Source organism: Phodopus roborovskii, unplaced genomic scaffold (assembly GCF_943737965.1).
Source record: "Phodopus roborovskii unplaced genomic scaffold, PHOROB, whole genome shotgun sequence".
In the NCBI taxonomy this organism is placed as follows: domain Eukaryota; kingdom Metazoa; phylum Chordata; class Mammalia; order Rodentia; family Cricetidae; genus Phodopus; species Phodopus roborovskii.
The window spans coordinates 2,633,363-2,650,314 of NW_026126645.1; the positions used below are offsets into that span (position 1 = coordinate 2,633,363).

The 16,952-nt window shown below is 48.5% G+C and overlaps 1 protein-coding gene across 1 annotated transcript; it reads left to right on the forward strand.

Moving 5' to 3' along the window:
• The first annotated feature begins 188 nt into the window (after positions 1-188).
• On the forward strand, positions 189-10,274 carry Lactbl1 (lactamase beta like 1). Its single transcript, XM_051173694.1, has 7 exons — positions 189-200; positions 719-854; positions 2,939-3,048; positions 5,541-5,698; positions 6,712-6,950; positions 8,460-8,565; positions 9,293-10,274. Exons 1-7 carry the CDS (start codon positions 189-191, stop codon positions 10,272-10,274), a joined length of 1,743 nt encoding a protein of 580 aa, XP_051029651.1.
• The last annotated feature ends 6,678 nt before the right edge of the window (positions 10,275-16,952 follow it).

The following is a 16,952-nucleotide window of genomic DNA, read 5'->3' on the forward strand; positions in this document are numbered from 1 at the left end:
GAACCTGGGTCCTCCAGAATAGCAGTCAGTGATCTTAACCTCTGAGCCACCTCTCCAGGCCCTGTCTCCCCACCACTCCCACCTCCCTTTGTATTTGCTCCTCTCTCTCTCTGTTTCTTGCCCACAGAGTCTCTTGGGCTACAGGCCAGAATCCTCAAGGAGCAGGAATCTTCTATGCCTTGGGGAGGATGAAGACTCGGGTGAGGCTCAAACCGGAAATCACACATGTCTTTGTCAGCATCCCTGTTCCTCCCCAGCCACCTGTTCAGTGCCTCTACCCTCCTTCCCACCATGGCTGCTCCACCTGCACCCCTCACCAGAGCCTCCGTCCTTACCTGTGTCTCTGTGGAGCAATCACAGCAACTGTGACAGCTGTGCTAACACTTGTTGTTGTTACATGACTGCTCATTGGTCCCTGCTTTCTGCACAGCTTTCTAAGGGATTCAATCATCTGCTTTCCAGGGGGAGGGGCAGTGGTCAGGCTCCAAGAGGTAAAGTCATTTGTCCTAAGATTTCCCTTTCAGTGGGGCTCGGGATATCTTGATAAGCACATGTGAGGTGAGGTGAGTTGAGGGCATCAGAGCCAGACCAGGTGTGTAGGGCTGATGAGGCACTTACCCTGGGGAGACCCTTGGCTTCACGGGGCAGCATTGCAGCAAGCATACCTTCCTCTCCTTGCTCATCCTAGAGTTCATGACCCATGTCTTTGCTTCTCTAGGCCTGCCACCAGCCCTGTCTCCTAAAAGGGAAAAAGAAATGGTTTTTTCGGGCCCTCAGTGGCTTCCTCTTCCTGTTCTCAGTGGCCATGACTGGCTGCTTCCTGTGGCAGTACCACCTCCCCAAGCTGCAGACTGGTGAGTGAAGAAAGCCACTCACTTCCAGTCGGAGGGCATGGGTCCCTGCTATGTCTGGAGCAGCCAAGGATGTGGGGTGAAGGAGCACAGAGGTCTCTTCACTCCGAGTCACACTGTTCATCTCTGGTCTCAAGAGCTCTCTGGGCTTGGTCAAGCTCTTATAAACAGAGTGAAAACCCAATTGCCATCAGAGTTCATCCAGCCTAGGGGCCAACTCAGGGTCCCTGAGAAGCTCAAACAGAGGCTGGTGAAAGGCCCTTGCCAAATAGCTTGAGTTTGATCCCCAGAACCCATGTCAAGGTTGAAGGAGAAAATCCATGAACTTATTCTGACCTCCACATGCATGCACATGACCTGTGTGTGTGTGTGTGTGTGTGCGCGCATACTAATTTAGAATTTTAGTTTTAAAAAGCAAAGTTTAAACAGTGCTTCCCTTGCTCTGTGGGCTTGCCTGACCCTTGCCCCTTTCAAAGACCCCCTCATTCCATCTAGGACTCCAGAGGGGTAGGTCACAGATGGATACCATCCTCTGTTGCCATAGCATCCAGCAATCCAGCACCCCAAGTCTCTACTGCATTAAAGAGCAGCTTCTCCCGGTCCTGTCATTCATATTGCCAATGTCAGTGCTCAGCAAGATGCCCAGGGCTCCATGGCCCCAGGAAGCCTTCCCAGACACAGCCCCTCTTACTGTCTCTCCAGGGTCTCCATCCCCCACCCCAGTCCTTTCTGGGGTAAATTCCTTTTCAAGGGGCTTCTTTGTTGCTTAAGCAAATAGGCCATAGCTGGCAGGCTGTTCAGGGCCACTATTCTCAAACTACCAAGCTGTGATGGACAGGTGGTACTATAAGTCCACAAAATGAATTTGTAGTGGGGAAACTTCAAGACATTTGACATCTGAACTGAGCTGTGTGAGCAGATCCAATGGGCATAGTCAGTGTCAACCCACTGTAAACTTTCCAGAGGCTGGGTAGACCAGATGGCTCATCGAATAAAGCTACTTGTCACCAAGCCTGATGGCCTAAACTTGATCCCTAGAACCCACATTATGGAAAAAAGGGAAAATTCCTACAGGTTGTCCTTTGACCTCCACAGCCATGCTGTGGCAACCCCCCAGTCCCACTTAAATGCTGGAACTTTCAGGTCCTACCCAGATTTGCTGATTCCACCATGCCTTTTGAGACATCCCCCAGGTGCTATCTGTGTGTCTGGCTACAGATGCCAGACCCACCCAGGTCCCAAACTGACAAAGCTAAGGCTCTATTTAAGACTTCTACTCCAATGACCAACCACCCATCATCTATTTATCTGTCTAAAGAATAAACCACCCCAGGGACTAGGGGCGCAGCTTAGTGTCAGCACTTGCCTACAGTGTGCAAGGCCCTAGGGTCTATCTCAAGCACCACAAGGGAATAAACAAACATATCAAACTCACCAGCTGATAATTTCTCAGGGTTCTGAGGGGCTGGCTGACAGTTCTACTGCTGCTGATCTAATCTGCTTTCTTCAAGGAGGTATGAAAGATACTTGATATTGGAGCCTCCCTATGGTTTTGTGCTCTCAGGGATAATTTCCCAGATTTGTCCGTGTGATGATGGCCACTCCTTGGATAAAGACAGATGAGACTTACCCTGTGACCAGTGTTTACATTCAGTTCTGGGAACAGAATAAACTGTTCCTGCTGCTTCAGGCCTGAAGTCCACCTGCGGTTTCAACACCCAAACATAGAAAACTATCTTGAGGTATAGATGGGTAGATGGGCAGATGGATGAATGGATGGGTAGAATGGATGGATGGAATGGATAGATGGATGAATAGATGGATGAGGCTGAGCCTGTGAGGAGAAAGGGGGGCTTAGGACTAGTAGTTGAGACTTGAAGAGGCTCAATCCTAAAGGTGACACTATGCCTTGGCCATTGGTCTCTTGGCTGGCCCATGTCTGAACATTTCCTGGGAAGGCTCCTGCTGGTTGGAGGGTGTTCCCCAAGGCATGGCTCTGGCCTTTGCTGCAGCCTTGCTATCTTCTAAGATGTCCCTTTGCCCTTGACCTGACCTCTTCTGTATTCACCTCTTGATATGCCCTCCAGGTTCCTTGAAGCCAGAGGTGACCCCAGCCCCAGTGAAGATGTGTCCCCAGCACCCCGAGCTTGTGCCTCTGGCTCATCCCCTCCCAGTGCTGAAGGAAGCCTTGGAGAAGGTTAGTGATAGCCCAGGAGATTACTGGTAATGTGGTAAAGCTTGGTAGAGGAGGGAGTGTTCTCTCTCATTCACTCATTCATTCACTCAATGTACTTGGCTTTTTTGGTTGTTTGTTTTTTGTTTGTTTTTTGACATGTTTTCTCTGCATAAGAGCCCTGGCTGTCTTGGAACTTGTCTTTATAGACCAAACTGGCCTTGAACTCATAGGTATGGACCTGCTTCTGTCTCCTGGGTGCTGGAACTAAAGGTGTGCACTGCCATATCCAGCTTTCAACACAAATTTCTTGAGTTCCTGTTCTGTGCCTAGAATTCTTGTGCTTGGGAGGCAGAGGCAGGAGGATCACTGCAAGTTTGAGGTCAGCTTGGACAACATTGTGAGTTCTAAGACAGAAGGGGGTAGGGAAAGACTGACTCCTATTCAGTCTATTAGGTGAAGGAAGCAGCTAAGATAATACATATTTCTGACTCAGGGGCAAGAGTGAAGATTAGGAGCCTGGGGTGGTGGACCACACCTTTAGTCCTGACACTCAGGAAGCAGAGGCAGACAGATTTCTGAGTTCAAGGCCAATCTAGTCTACAGATCAAGTTCTGGGATAGCCAGGGCCAAAAGAGAAACCCTGTCTTAGGAGGGGGAAAAAAAGAGTGAAGATAGGGTTTCTATTGCTGTGAAGAGACACCATGACCACAGCAACCCTTATAAAGGAAAACATTCAATTGGGTAGTTTATAGTTTCAGAGGTTTAGGCCATTATTGTCATGACTAGACATGGTGGCTTGCAGGCAGACGTGGTGCTGGAGAAGTAGCTACATCTTGATCTCATAGGCAGCAGGAAGTAGTCTGAGACACTAGGTGTAGCTTGAGCATATGATACCTCAAAGCCTACCCCCACAGTGACATATTTCCTTCAACAAGGTCATACCTATTGCAACGAAGCCACACCTCCTACAAGTGCCACTCCCTGTGAGCCTACAGAAACCAATTACATTCAAACTGCCACAATTAGGAAAGTTTTGCGGACTGTGGGGCTCAGGTGTGTGAAGCCTTTGGAGGTTGTCAGGGCCCTGTAGGGCCAAGGCTGAGATGAGGACAGGCAGGGGAATAAAGAAGCTTGAAGGATGTAGGAGTATACCCAAACAAGGGGCCAACATATGAAAAGGCCCAGAAGTAGTGGAGTGAACACAGGACACATAGAGAGGTGGGGAGAGATGAAATGGGAGAGTGACAGGGTCCACTGTAATATGGTCTTGTAACATGTAACATGCATAGGTGTACACACATACACAGGTATACATGCACCGGGCCAGAACTTGCCCCACTTCAGGATGGCTCTCCTTGGTGCCACTCAGATTCTGCCCTGTGGGTCACTCACCTCAGGAGAATAGAGACAAAGGGATCAGAGCCAAAAACATCTGGGCAGCTGTGCGCTGACGAGAAGCAGAAGGAAAAGGGTGACAAGTTCATAGAAGTTTTATACCCAAAGATAAATAATAGCGACTTTTCCAGTGTTGTCAGTGACGTATTGTTTTTTATTCCTGGACAGAGTTGCTGTTCTTACTTCCTGTTACAGAACAAGGGAAGGCAGCCCATTCCCAGACAAAGAGTCTCAGAAGACACTTTGAGACAAACATGCTTGGGTCCAAAATAGGGGTGGGGGAGATAACCCCACTTCTACAGTAGCTACAGTGAACTCAAATAGCACATGACAATTTACCAATATAACTTACATCACAGGGTCACAGGGCTCGAGTGACAAAGCAGCCTCTTCCCACTGAGCACTGTGGTATCAGTCAGGCTGTGCCACCCCTTTGTATGCATGTCCAGGGAATCCCTGACTACATGGGTAAACTGAGGACCCCAAAGACCGACTTAGAGCAAGTGAGAATTATGGAAACCGCTTAGCAAGGGGCAGGTGAAACCACAAGGCAAGGTAGGTGTCTGGTAGCTGATTAAGTAGAGGGGTTTGGGAGATGGCTCAGTGGTTTGTGCAAATATGAGGACCAGAGTTCAGACCCTCCACATGGATGTAAACTCTAGGTACATGTGGCCTGTCTATAATCCCAGCACTTGGGTGGAGAAAGGTTTCCCTTAGACAAAGATGGCTAGCTAGACTACCTGAATTGGTGAGTTCTGGTTCAAGTGAGATACCCCGATCCAATATATAAAGGTGAAGAGTGTTTCAGACACCCAATGTCAATTTCCAGCTTCCATATCACTTGCACACATGTGCACTCCTCCCATGTGCGCACGCACACACACACACACACACACACACACATACACACACACACACACACACACACGAGTCCTATGTCCAAACATGTGGGAGGGAAGCTGCTGAGAGAATGGGTCCTCATGGGGCACGGCTGGGGTTACAAGGTCTGGAGGCTCCTAGGGTACTGTGGGGGTGCCTCTGTGGGGACAGGTGGCTATGCGAGGAAGGGGCAACAGCTGTCACTGCACCCACATTCTGAGTGCCTATTCTTCCACAAGGTGGATGGAATTCTACGCAAGGCAATGTTGGCCCCAGGCCTGGCTGCCATGTCTGCCCTTGTCATCCACAATGACACTGTGCTCTGGACTGGGAACTTTGGAAAGAAGAATGGCTCAGATCCAAATTCTGGAACCCCTAACGAGTATACCATGTACCGGTTAGTGGGGTGACCTCCAGGGTCCCAGAGGGGATGAGCAGGATGGCAAGTCAGGCAGATGTAGGAGGCAGGGACATTCAAGAGAAAGGTGTGGCTGGGGTCTCAGCTGCCTGGGCCCGTGGCTCAGTCCTGGTAACTCTACAGAAGAGGAGACAGAGGTCCAGAGAAAACCAGGAAGTATGAGTGCCCAATGTCACACCCCAGGGACCACGGGCCACATGAGAAAAGGATCCATCTCCTCACTTCTCAATGTGCCACCCAAGAGTGATAACTAACCAGCTCCCAGCCCTATGAGTCAGTGGCACTGGCCCAGATGGAAGTATCTGGGGATACTTGGCTACATGCCCAGAGACTCTCTTCTCAGGTGCTGTCTACAGAGTCCTCATAGCTGCAACAATGGACACATTTGATCCCAGGGATGCTGTGGGGGCTTCAGAGGTCTGATGGGATTTAGCCTTTACACTGCACCTTTGTGGTGCTAGACACAGGGCCCAGAGTTCTATTTGCCTCACTTACTGTGTACTCATCATCTGTTTGCCATGCTGAATGCTCTGTGAATGCACACACACACACACACACACACACATGCATGCACACACGTACATACATGTGTATGCATGTGCTCATGCACACACATGCATGCTTTTGCACACACGCACACATACACATTTCCACCCCCATTATACTCCATGAAACCAACAGTTAAACTCTCAGAAAGGTCTAGTAACTTACCCAAGGACACACAGTGAGAGACTCACTAAATCCAGGTCTGCCTCCATACAGGTGGGGCTTGGTAAAAGGTTTAGTATGGGGCAGGCACTGAACTGTCTATCCTATCCCAGCTTCTGGTACATTCTACACATCTCAAGGCTCTCTACAGAGGCTGGGGATTCAGCTGGAGTTGCAGACTAGGGCAGAACTATTGAATATGAGAAGCTGGAGGCTGGGCACAGGGTGGGGAATAGGCTGTGAGGTTAACAGGTTGCCCTCTGCACTCCTATACCCCAACAAAGGATTGCCAGCATCTCCAAGATCTTCCCAGTGCTTATGCTGTACCGCCTGTGGGAGGAGGGCATCGTGGCCTCCTTGGATGACCCTCTGGAGCGCTATGCCAGCACCTTCTCCATCAACAACCCATTGGGCAAGTCCCAAGACCCTGAACCACAGGGACCAATGGGGGAATATGAAGAGATGGGCTCCCTCCCAAGGCCTTCTTCTGTCACTCTCCGGAGGATGGCCAGTCAGTTGTCAGGTGAGCCTCAGAATTGCCCAGCTGAGCCAATCCACATCAGAGGGACTTGGGGAACAGGCCCAGGATGCAGATTCTCCATCAATTAGGACTCTGCTTTGGTTCCTGAATAGCCATATTTCCAACCTACAGGCCATGGTAGAAATAATTGTGGTAAGCCTGAGATAGTTTTTAAAATTTATTTTAAAAATGCATGTATGTATGTGTGTGAGAGTGTATGCCGTGTGTGTGTGGGAGGGCCCACTGAGGTATGTGCCAGATCCCCCCACACAGTGGAAGCTACAGGTGAATGCTGAGAACTGAACGTGGGTCTTTTGGAAAAGCAGCGTTAGCCCGTCATCTCTCTAGCACTGGGACTTATTACATTTGGAGCCCAGGCTGGCTCCAGACTCACTGTGTAGCTCAGGGCGACCCTGAACATTTGGTTCTTCCTTCTCTACCTCCTGAGTGCTAAGATTACAGGCATTGACCTCCACATCCAGTATGTATGTATGCTGTTGGGGGAAGGAACACAGGGATTCAAACATGTGAAGCAAGCATTGTACCAGCTGAGCTCCATCCCAGGTCTAAATCTGGGAATACAGGTCAGGCAGAGACACAGGTTCCCAAACAAGTGAGTCAGGATGTGTGTGTCATGCCAACGGCCAGGCAACATGTTAAACCCAGTAGGGTGCTCTGCACTCCCTGAACACATACACAAAGGACGTGGCAAGCCACAGCCCACAGGGCACATGAGTGAAGGACAGAACTGACATGGCACAGGAAAGGCTCTGTGAAATAATAAAAGATGCCAACGCTAGTTCATTGAAACACGTGTGCAAATTAAATTACACTGAGACACACAGTCCCTATCAGACTGGCAAAGACTGAAATGGTGGGTACGCTGATTGGGGAAACCATGGAGACAATGTCCTTGTCTACGCCAGCAGAAGGAATTTAAATTGATTTAAATTTAACACCCCCTGTCCTGGCTAGTTTTATGTCAACTTGATACAAGCTAAAATCATCTGAGGAAAGGGAACCTCAATTAAGATCTAGTTGTAGACAAGCCTGTAGGGTATTTTCTTAATTAGTGATTGATGGGGGAAGGCCCAGACCATTGTGGGTGTGTCACCCCAAGGCTGGTGGTCCTGGGTTCTATAAGTGCAGGAGTTTGATGTGTCTTACCACCACAGGGGTCCTGAGGGTTGAACTCAATGAGTCAGGCTTGGTGCCAAGCACCTCTCCTATCCAGGAGCCATCTTGCTAGCCCTAAATACTAAATATTTCAGGATGTATTAAATGCCCTTGGAAGCATTGGTCTTGGTGGCACCTGTCTGCAATCCCAATACCTGGGAGAGAGAGTTGAAAACAGTTTGCTTCCAGGAAGGGGACATCATGGCCCACTTGGGGTGAGGGGAGAGGCTGGGGGAGGGGCAGGGATGTGTGAGGACAGGTGATTTGGTGGCATCTAGGGAAGGGACTTCCCCAACAAAGCACAGGCTCAGCAGGTCTGACCGCTGCTCTCCCTAGGACTTCCCAGAAGGCTGCGGGGCACTTCGCTGCTGTGGAGGGGCAGCACCCAGGAGGCTCTGGGCCTGCTCAGGGATGATGTCCTGGTGGCTGACCCAGGAACCAGGTGAGGAGTGTACCCTGAAGTCCAGCCATACTTGAGGAAGTGCTTTCCCTAGATGGTCAGAGTGAGCAGGGTTCTGGGAATCTCTGAGTAGAGCCCATCCTACAGCCAGAAAGACTGAGGCCAGGACTGCAAGGCCTAGATGAGCTGGGTCCAGAACACAGTTCTGTTCCAATGTCCCGGTACTCATCAACTGAATTGTTTACTAAGTGTGTGCTCTGGGGATGGCGTGGTTGTGCACATCTGTAATCCCAACACTTGGGAGGCTGAGGCAGGAGGATAGAGAAATGGAGGGCAAGTTGGGCTATACAAAGACATTGTCTAAAAACTAACAAACAAACAAAAATCCCAAGACCCAAAATGCAATCAAGGCAACTACTCCACCCAGAAATCTGCTAGCACTGGATACACCAGCAAACATCTGACCAAGGCTCTTTTTTATAGCATGCACTGATGAGGCATGGAAAAAATTCAGATTTTGCCATGATGAATAATGATGCTCAGATTAAGGCCTGACCATTAAACAAGTTGAGAACTTGGTGGTGAGGGATGGAGGATGGACAACACACAATAGGCAGAGGAAGCTGGTACTCCTGGGCTACCCTGGGCCAGATTTCTCTCTGTTTCTCCAAATACTGGACTGTAGGCCATGCTGTCTTTCCCTTCTGGTGCCACCACACACCACACTGTCCTGAGGACCCCATCCTGATGCCCCCTTCTCTCCCTCCAGATGCCACTACAGCACTCTGGCCTTCTCGCTCCTTGCCCATGTGCTGGCTGCGCACACGGCACAGGGAGACTACGAACGCTGGGTGTCTGAGCAGGTCCTGGAGCCCCTGGGGATGAGCGACACTGGCTTTGCACTGACCAGAGCTGTGCATGCTCGCCTGGCTGCTGGCTTCTATGGCAGCGGCCGGCCTGCACCGCTCTACGACCTGGGTTGGTACCGGCCATCGGGCCAGATGTACTCCACAGCTGCAGACCTGGCCAGGCTGGCGGCAGCGCTACTGGGCGCAGGGTCCCAACAGCTACTGCGACCCGACAGCCTGGCCACGCTGCTATCACCACTGCGTGTCTGTGCCCACGGTTACTTTGCTCACGAAACCGGCACACCTTGGGAGTTCCACGAGCGACGGGGCTACCGAGTGGCACGCAAGGACGGCGACTTGGATGGCTATGCTGCCAGCCTGGCGCTGGTGCCACCATTGCGCTTGGGGTTTGTGCTGTTGCTGGCGGGGCCACGCCCACCCACACGCGACCTGGTGGCTGACGCCCTAGACATGCTGCTGCCTGCTCTGGAGCGTGCATTGCGCGATGCTGAACGCGTCCCCGCGCCTCCGCCCCACGCGCGCCCGTTCGCCGGCTTCTTCACCTTCGCCAACCGCACCTTCTACGAGGTGCGTGCCGCAGGGCCGCGTGGCGAGCTGCTCTTGCGCCAGTTTGGGCCACGCGTGGAGGCCCTTGTGCCCGCTGCCTTCCGATCGTTCACCCTGCGTCACGTGCGCGGACGGGTCTTCCAGCTGCATGTGGCACGCGAGTTCCCATGCACACTGCCGGTCGCAGATGCCTGGCTGTCTCTGGAGGCGCAACACGGGCAGCTGGTGCATTTCTACCCGCTGGACCGCCACGGGCTGGCACCAGGCTTCGACGTGCCTGGACTCAACACCTATGGAGTGCTGCGCCTGCAGCGCAGGCCAGTGTTTGGCTCCTAATGAGCTGGGCATCTCTGCGGGAGCCTCCACACACACAACCACCTATGCCTTTGCATTACCCATGCATGCAACCATCCTCATGCCTCCAGCCTGCCCACACCGGCCTGCAGTTCTCTTACCTGCAGCTTCCTCCTGCAACCTCCCCTCTAGCCTCTTGCTCATAGCTTTTCTCCCCAACATTAACTGCCACCATCTCACCTTCCCCCCACAGCTTCTTCTGTCCATAGCCTCTCCCCAATTCAATTTTCCCATACCTGCGTCCTCTCTTTAGTCTCTCTTCCCTACAGCCTCCCGTGCACGGTACGGTGTCTGTTCAGCTCTAGCCTTGCCCTTCCTCCAGCGTCCCAACCGATGTTGTGAGGGAAGCCCACCAGAGAACACAATAGTTGGCAAAGTGAGGTCTTCCTTGGACAGCAGCTGGTTTCAAACTGCGCTTATTCACCTTGGAGGAAGAGTTATACAGGAATTTACAGTAAGCATTTAAACACTTAGGCATTGCCCTGCCACAGTGATACAGGCCAGAACTGGGGAGAATCAGGAGGCCAGCCTGGACTGCAGGAGACCCCCGTTTCAAACAATCAAATAAATATTGAAATATATTTGAGTGTGTGTGTGTGTGTGTGTGTGTGTGTGTGTGTAAACAAAGACACAATACCAGGATCGGCGTCTTTTAAAAACCATTCTCACTAGGCTGAGAGCATAGCTCAGAAGGTAGAGAGCCTGTGCCAGGCTGCAAAAACACGGTGTGGTGGTGCACACTTGTAACTCCACTATTGGAGAGGTGGAGGGTGGACGGTCAGGAGGCCTGGACCACATGAGGCAATGTTTAAAAGAACAACATGTTTTGTTTTTGAGTTACAATTTGCCTAATATTAAAGGCACCATCAGGTGCAGTTTGTTTATATATTTATTTAGTGGGGCTGCAGATAGAACCCAGGACATCATGTGCTAGGTAAGTGCTCTCCCAACTGAGCTACATCCCCAGCCTGAGTTTGGACAATGTAGATAAATATTTATACCCATCACCACAATCAAGACCCATGAGATTTTCATCACCTCCCCCCCCAACTATTCCTTTACAGTCAGTCCCCTCCCTCACCTCCTCGCCCAGCCCCAGGCAACCACTGATCCACCTCCTGTCATTTTAGATTAGTTTGGTGTGGATGGGATCCCACCATGGAGGTTGTGTGTGTATCTCCTTGAGCTCGGTGTGTTTTGAGGTCCTAGTGTTTATGTGCATCCATAGTTCATTGCTTTTTATTCCACAGCATGGCTATGCCCTTTAACCTTTCATCCACTGAAGAACATTTGGGTTGTTTCCAGATGAGGTTTGTTAGGAAAAGAGGTTTGTATGCAAGTTCTCCTGTGTGCACAGGCTTTCATTGCTCTTGGATGAGTTTCTAGATGTGACTACCAGGCAGTTTTCCAAAAGTCTGGTGCCACGTTCCATCCCCACATGGAAATGTGTGGTGGTTCTGTTTCCCATGTTATGTGGCAACGCTTGGTCCTGTCGGTCTTTTCATTTTAGCCTTTCGGTAGTTCTTAAGTCCTATCTCACTGTGGCTTTAACTGTATTCTATTTCTTGAATTGTAAAAGATATATATATATATATATATATATATATATATATATATATAATCTCCTCTCTGGATACAGTTTCTCCCACTCTCTGGACTGATCTTTCATTTTCCTTTCTCATGTAAGTCTATTTATTTATGTAGTTTGAGGTACAGTCTCCTGTAATCTAGGCTGCTGTGGAACTCAGTATGTAGCCCAGGGTGACCTTAAACTTGTGATTCTCCTGCTTCCACCTCCTAAGGACGTGCACCACCACACCCTGTTTATGCAGTGCTGGGTGCAAACCCTCAGGGTCCAGTGCATGCCAGGCAAACTGTTCCATCCAAGCCATACTCATAATCCCTGTTCTTCTTTGTAAGATTAAAAAAACAATGCTTATCGTTTGATCATGTCCTCAAGAGCATAGGGTCCCTAGGAGGCCAGAAGAGGGTGTTGGAGCTGGAGATGCAATGTTTATAGTTTGGATTATGTCTTTATGAGCGTAGGGTCCCTAGGAGACCAGAAGCGGGTTTTGGAGCTGGAGTTATGGGCAAGATGCTGTGAGCCTGTGGGTGTGGGTGCTAGGAACTGAATTCAGGTCCTCTGCAATAGCGGTATGAACTATTTTTTTTAAATGATTTATTTTTATTTTATATGAATTGGTGTTTTGCCTGTGTGTATGTCTGTGTGAGGGTATTAGATCCCCTGGAACTGGAGTTATAGACAGTTGTGAACTGTCATGTGGGTGCTGGGAATTGAACCAGATCCTCTGGAAGAGCAGCCAGTGTTCTTAGCTGCTGAGCCATCTCTCCAGTCCCACAGTATGAACTCTTAACCACTGAGTCACTTCTCCAGCTCTCCCACCCCAGATATTACAATTTTAAAGCAGGGTCTCGAGATGTTGGGCAGACTCCCTTTAATTCTTGCCTCCTTGGCCACCTGAGTTGCTGCAATCACAGTCATGTGCCCATTTTCCTAATGGTGTCTTTTTGTTTGTTTGTTTGTTTTTTGAGACAGGGTTTCTCTGTATTGCTTTGGAGCCTGTCCTGGACCTAGCTCGGTAGACCAGGCTGGCCTTGAACTCACAGAGATTCACCTGCCTCTACTTCTCAAGTGCTGGGATTAAAGGTTTGTGCCACCAATGCCAGGCCCTAATGGTATCTTAAAGAACAGAATTTTAATTTTTTTTTCTTTCTGAGATAGGGTTTCTTTGTGTAACAACCCTGGCTATCTTAGAACTTTCTTTGTAGACCAGGCTGACCTCTAGCTCACAGAAATCTGCCTGCCTCTACCTCCCAAGTGCTGGGATTAACATTTTGATGAGATTTATTCCTGTTAAACCCAATGCAAAGGTATGGATTGCATTTTGTATCTCTCTCTCTCTCTCTCTCTCTCTCTCTCTCTCTCTCTCTCTCACACACACACACACACACACACACGTGTACTGGAGATTGAACCCAGGGCCTCATGTGTGCTAGTAGGCAGATGCTCTCCCAGTAAGCAATATGCTCAGCTCCCATGTGACTTTGAAAATCTTTAGCTTTTAATTTTGAGATAATTATAAATCCCCACATAAGTTTCAGAAATAACTAGAGTAGCCTTTACCCAGTTTTTTTTCTCTGAGGAACATCTTGCAGAATGTTGTTAAGTAAGACATTGGTCTAATGCAGCCAAGATCCAAAGCTTTTCCCCAGCACAACAGCCCAGCTGTCCCCATTCCTAACCATCTCCACCTGCTCCCTAAGACTTACCCTTTCTTTAAGCACTAGCAATCATAGCTTGTTCTCTATTTCTGGAATTCTGTCATTTTAACACTATCAAATCTTAGGGGCTGGCGAGATGGTTCCTTGGGTAAAGGTGCTTGCTGTTAAACCTGACAACCTGAGTTTGATGCCCAGAACCCACATGACAGAAGAACTGAATTAACTACCCCATATTGTTATCTGGCCTTCACCTATGTAACATGACACTTGTGTGTAGACCCACATACACAAGCATACATATGTGTGCACAAAGCGCACTAAATAAATGGAATATTTTAAAAAGGGAGGGGCTGAAGAGATGGCTCAATACTTAAGAGCATTTGCCACTCATGCAGAGGATTGGAGTTTGGGTCCCAGCACCCTCCATGAGCAACTCACAACTTTCTGTAACTCCGGGTTCAGGGGGTCTGATGTGATCTTTTGGCTTCTGTAGGCACATGCCACATACATACACAATAAGGAAAGGAAGGAAGGAACTTTTTTTTTTTTTTTTTTGTACTTTTGAGACAGGGTTTCTCTGTGTAGCCCTGGCTGTCCTGGAACTTGCTCTGTAGACCATTGGCCTCAAATTCTGAGATCTGCCTCATGAGTGTTAGGCTTTACAGCAAATACCTCCAAATAAAATAAATTCTTTTTTGAGGGGGAATCAAAACACTTTATTAAAGACAGTGAAAGGCTGGAGAGGTCCACGCTGTCTGCTGTCCCCCACTGGGCAGATCTTGGAGGTCTACCTGTCGCTAAGACTAAAATAAATTCTTTTACAAAAGAAATTTCAGGCATTAAATGGCTGTTGGGAAGTCAGCAAACTTTGGAGGTCCTCCCCCAGCATTTAGCATACTTTTCCAGTCATTTCAAGTGGCTGCAGGTATGAACAGTTCGTTCCTTCTGGTTGCAGAGTAGTGACTCCATGGACAAATGGAACGCTATTTGTCTAACTATTCACTTCTTGAAGGATGTCTGTGTTGTTTCATATGAATAAAGTTGCTATGAGCATCTGTTTACCCACATTCGTGTGAACTTGCTTTAATTTCTCTGGAATAAACACCCAAGAGTGCAAAGGATTGTGGACCAATGAAAGTTTATGCTGTTTTTGAAGCAATTGCCAAGCTGCTGGTTTGCACTCTGTCTAGTGAGATGGGAGTCCCCCACCATGTTGGCTAGCATTTGGTAGTGCTACTTTTCTTTTTCCTGACCAGGTCTCATTGTGGTCCAGGCTGGCCTTAACTTGTGGTCCCTCAGGTAAGCCTCTCGAGTGCTGGGATTCCAGGCATGTGCTACCATGCCCAGCTTATTTTAATCATTTTAATAGATGTCACTGTAGTTTTAATTTTCAACTTCCTAAAAGCTAATGATGTTGAATTTTTTCATACATACGTCTTTGGATTGCTTGTCATTTGTTGGATACATGGAGTACAAGGATCTTCTGACCTGTAACTCATCACTCTGTTCTCTTAGGGTCCATTTGCAGATCAACACCAGGGCTACACAGAGAAATCCTGCCTCAAACCACCCCTCCCACACACACACACACACACCAAAAAAGAAAATAAAGACGTTCATTTGAATAATACCATTCCCAATATACACATTGTAAAACCACGTGTATCATTACATGGACTTAAGATGGGATTAAGCTACAGAGCTGTGTGTGTGTGTGTGTGTGTGTGTGTGTGTGTGTGTGTGTGTGTATGTGTGTGTGAATGTAGAGGCCAAAGGGTGATACCAGTTTGTAGCACAAATTCCAGTTGGTATTAATAATAAAAACCTGAAGTCAGATATTAGAGTAGAAAGCTAAAAGATCAGAGAAGCAGAACAGCCAATCACTAGAGAGTTCTTATGTCTACCGAGGCTCAGATCAAAGAGGAGACCCTGTCCTCAGCATGACTGCAGATGGACTGAGCTCCTGTCTCCTCCCATCTTATATCCCTCTCTCCTGTTGGGATTAAAGTTGCACACCACTGCTGCCCAGCCTCTATAGCTAACTAGTGTGGCTGCTGAGATTAAAGGTGTGTGCCACTACTACCTGGCCTGTATGGCTGAATAGTATGGCTAGCTTTGCCCTCTCTTTAGGCAAGCTTTATTTGTTAGATCATCAACAAAATATCAGCACATCAGTTGTGTTTGTCTGTTGCCCTTGGCCTGATTTTTGAGAACCTGAAGCTCACTGGCCAGCTAGACTGGCTAGTCAGCAAGTTCCAGGACCCTTGTGTCCTTATTGTCTGTCTATGATTGGCATCGCCTTATTGACTATCTATGATTGGCATCGCCACCACACCTGCTTTTCCATGGTGTTGGGAATGAGAACACAGGCTCTCATTGGCAGAAAGCATTTTACCCAGCTAGTCATCTCCTTGATGCCCATTGTTTCTCTTCTCTTATTATTTCATTCCTTGCCTTACTTTATTGTGCTTTAATTTTTTTTATTTTACTTTATGCCTTGCCTGCATGTATGCATGTATACCATGGGCATTTCTGGTGCCCAAGGAGGCTAGAAGGTGGCAATGGATCCTCTGAAACTAGAGTTGCAGATGGTTGTGAGAGGCCATAGTGGGTACTGGGAACCAAATGTAAATAAATCTTCAGAAGTTCAATGTCATCCTTGGCTATATTCCAAGTTTTCCATTAGCCTGGAATATTTGAGACCCTGTGTCAAACATGTACACAAATGGACTGGTGAGATGGGTCAGCAGATGAAGGCACCTGCTGCCAAGCCTGAGGATAGAAGGAGAGAACTGACTGTTCTCTGTCCCTGACTCTTTTGTGCATAATGTGTTGAATGGCCCCTCCAATAATAAAGATGTATGTATATAAATAGATAAATGTAAAAAAAAAATCACCAGTAATGAAAGACCTCTCTTGTCATCTAGCTCATCTTACCTCTCTTGGTTACATTTGACCTTCTTCTCTTGGCCATTGTTTGACCTTCTCTTGGTCATTGTTGACCTTCTTGAGAAGGCCAAGCTCTCAATCATTTTAAGACCCCAATGTTTTGACTCATGTTCCTTGATGTAGTGGTTTGAAGGAGAATGTCCCTCACAGGCTCACGTATTTGAACATGTGGTCTCTAGGTGTTGGTGGTGCTATTTGAGAAGTTGTGGAACCTTTAGGAGATGGAGGTTTGCTAAAGGAAGCATGTCACTGGGTAATATCCCGAGCATAGGAAACCTCAAGGCCTACCCCTATAGTGACATGCTTTCTCCAAAAGGCCACACCCACTCCAACAAAGCCACACCTCCTAAGAGTGCCACTCCCTATGAGCTATGGGAACCCAATATATTCAAGCTCATTCTGATCTCTTTGCATGAGACCACAGCAGCTTCACCTCTTGCTGCATTCATTCACCATGCACTACACTCC

What these genes read in the sequence shown, in the direction of transcription:
- Lactbl1 (XM_051173694.1), top strand. An exon ending in GATGGCCAGTCAGTTGTCAG is followed by an intron (nt 6,951 to 8,459) that starts GTGAGCCTCAGA and finishes TGCTCTCCCTAG; the next exon opens with GACTTCCCAGAAGGCTGCGG. An exon ending in GTGGCTGACCCAGGAACCAG is followed by an intron (nt 8,566 to 9,292) that starts GTGAGGAGTGTA and finishes CTCTCCCTCCAG; the next exon opens with ATGCCACTACAGCACTCTGG.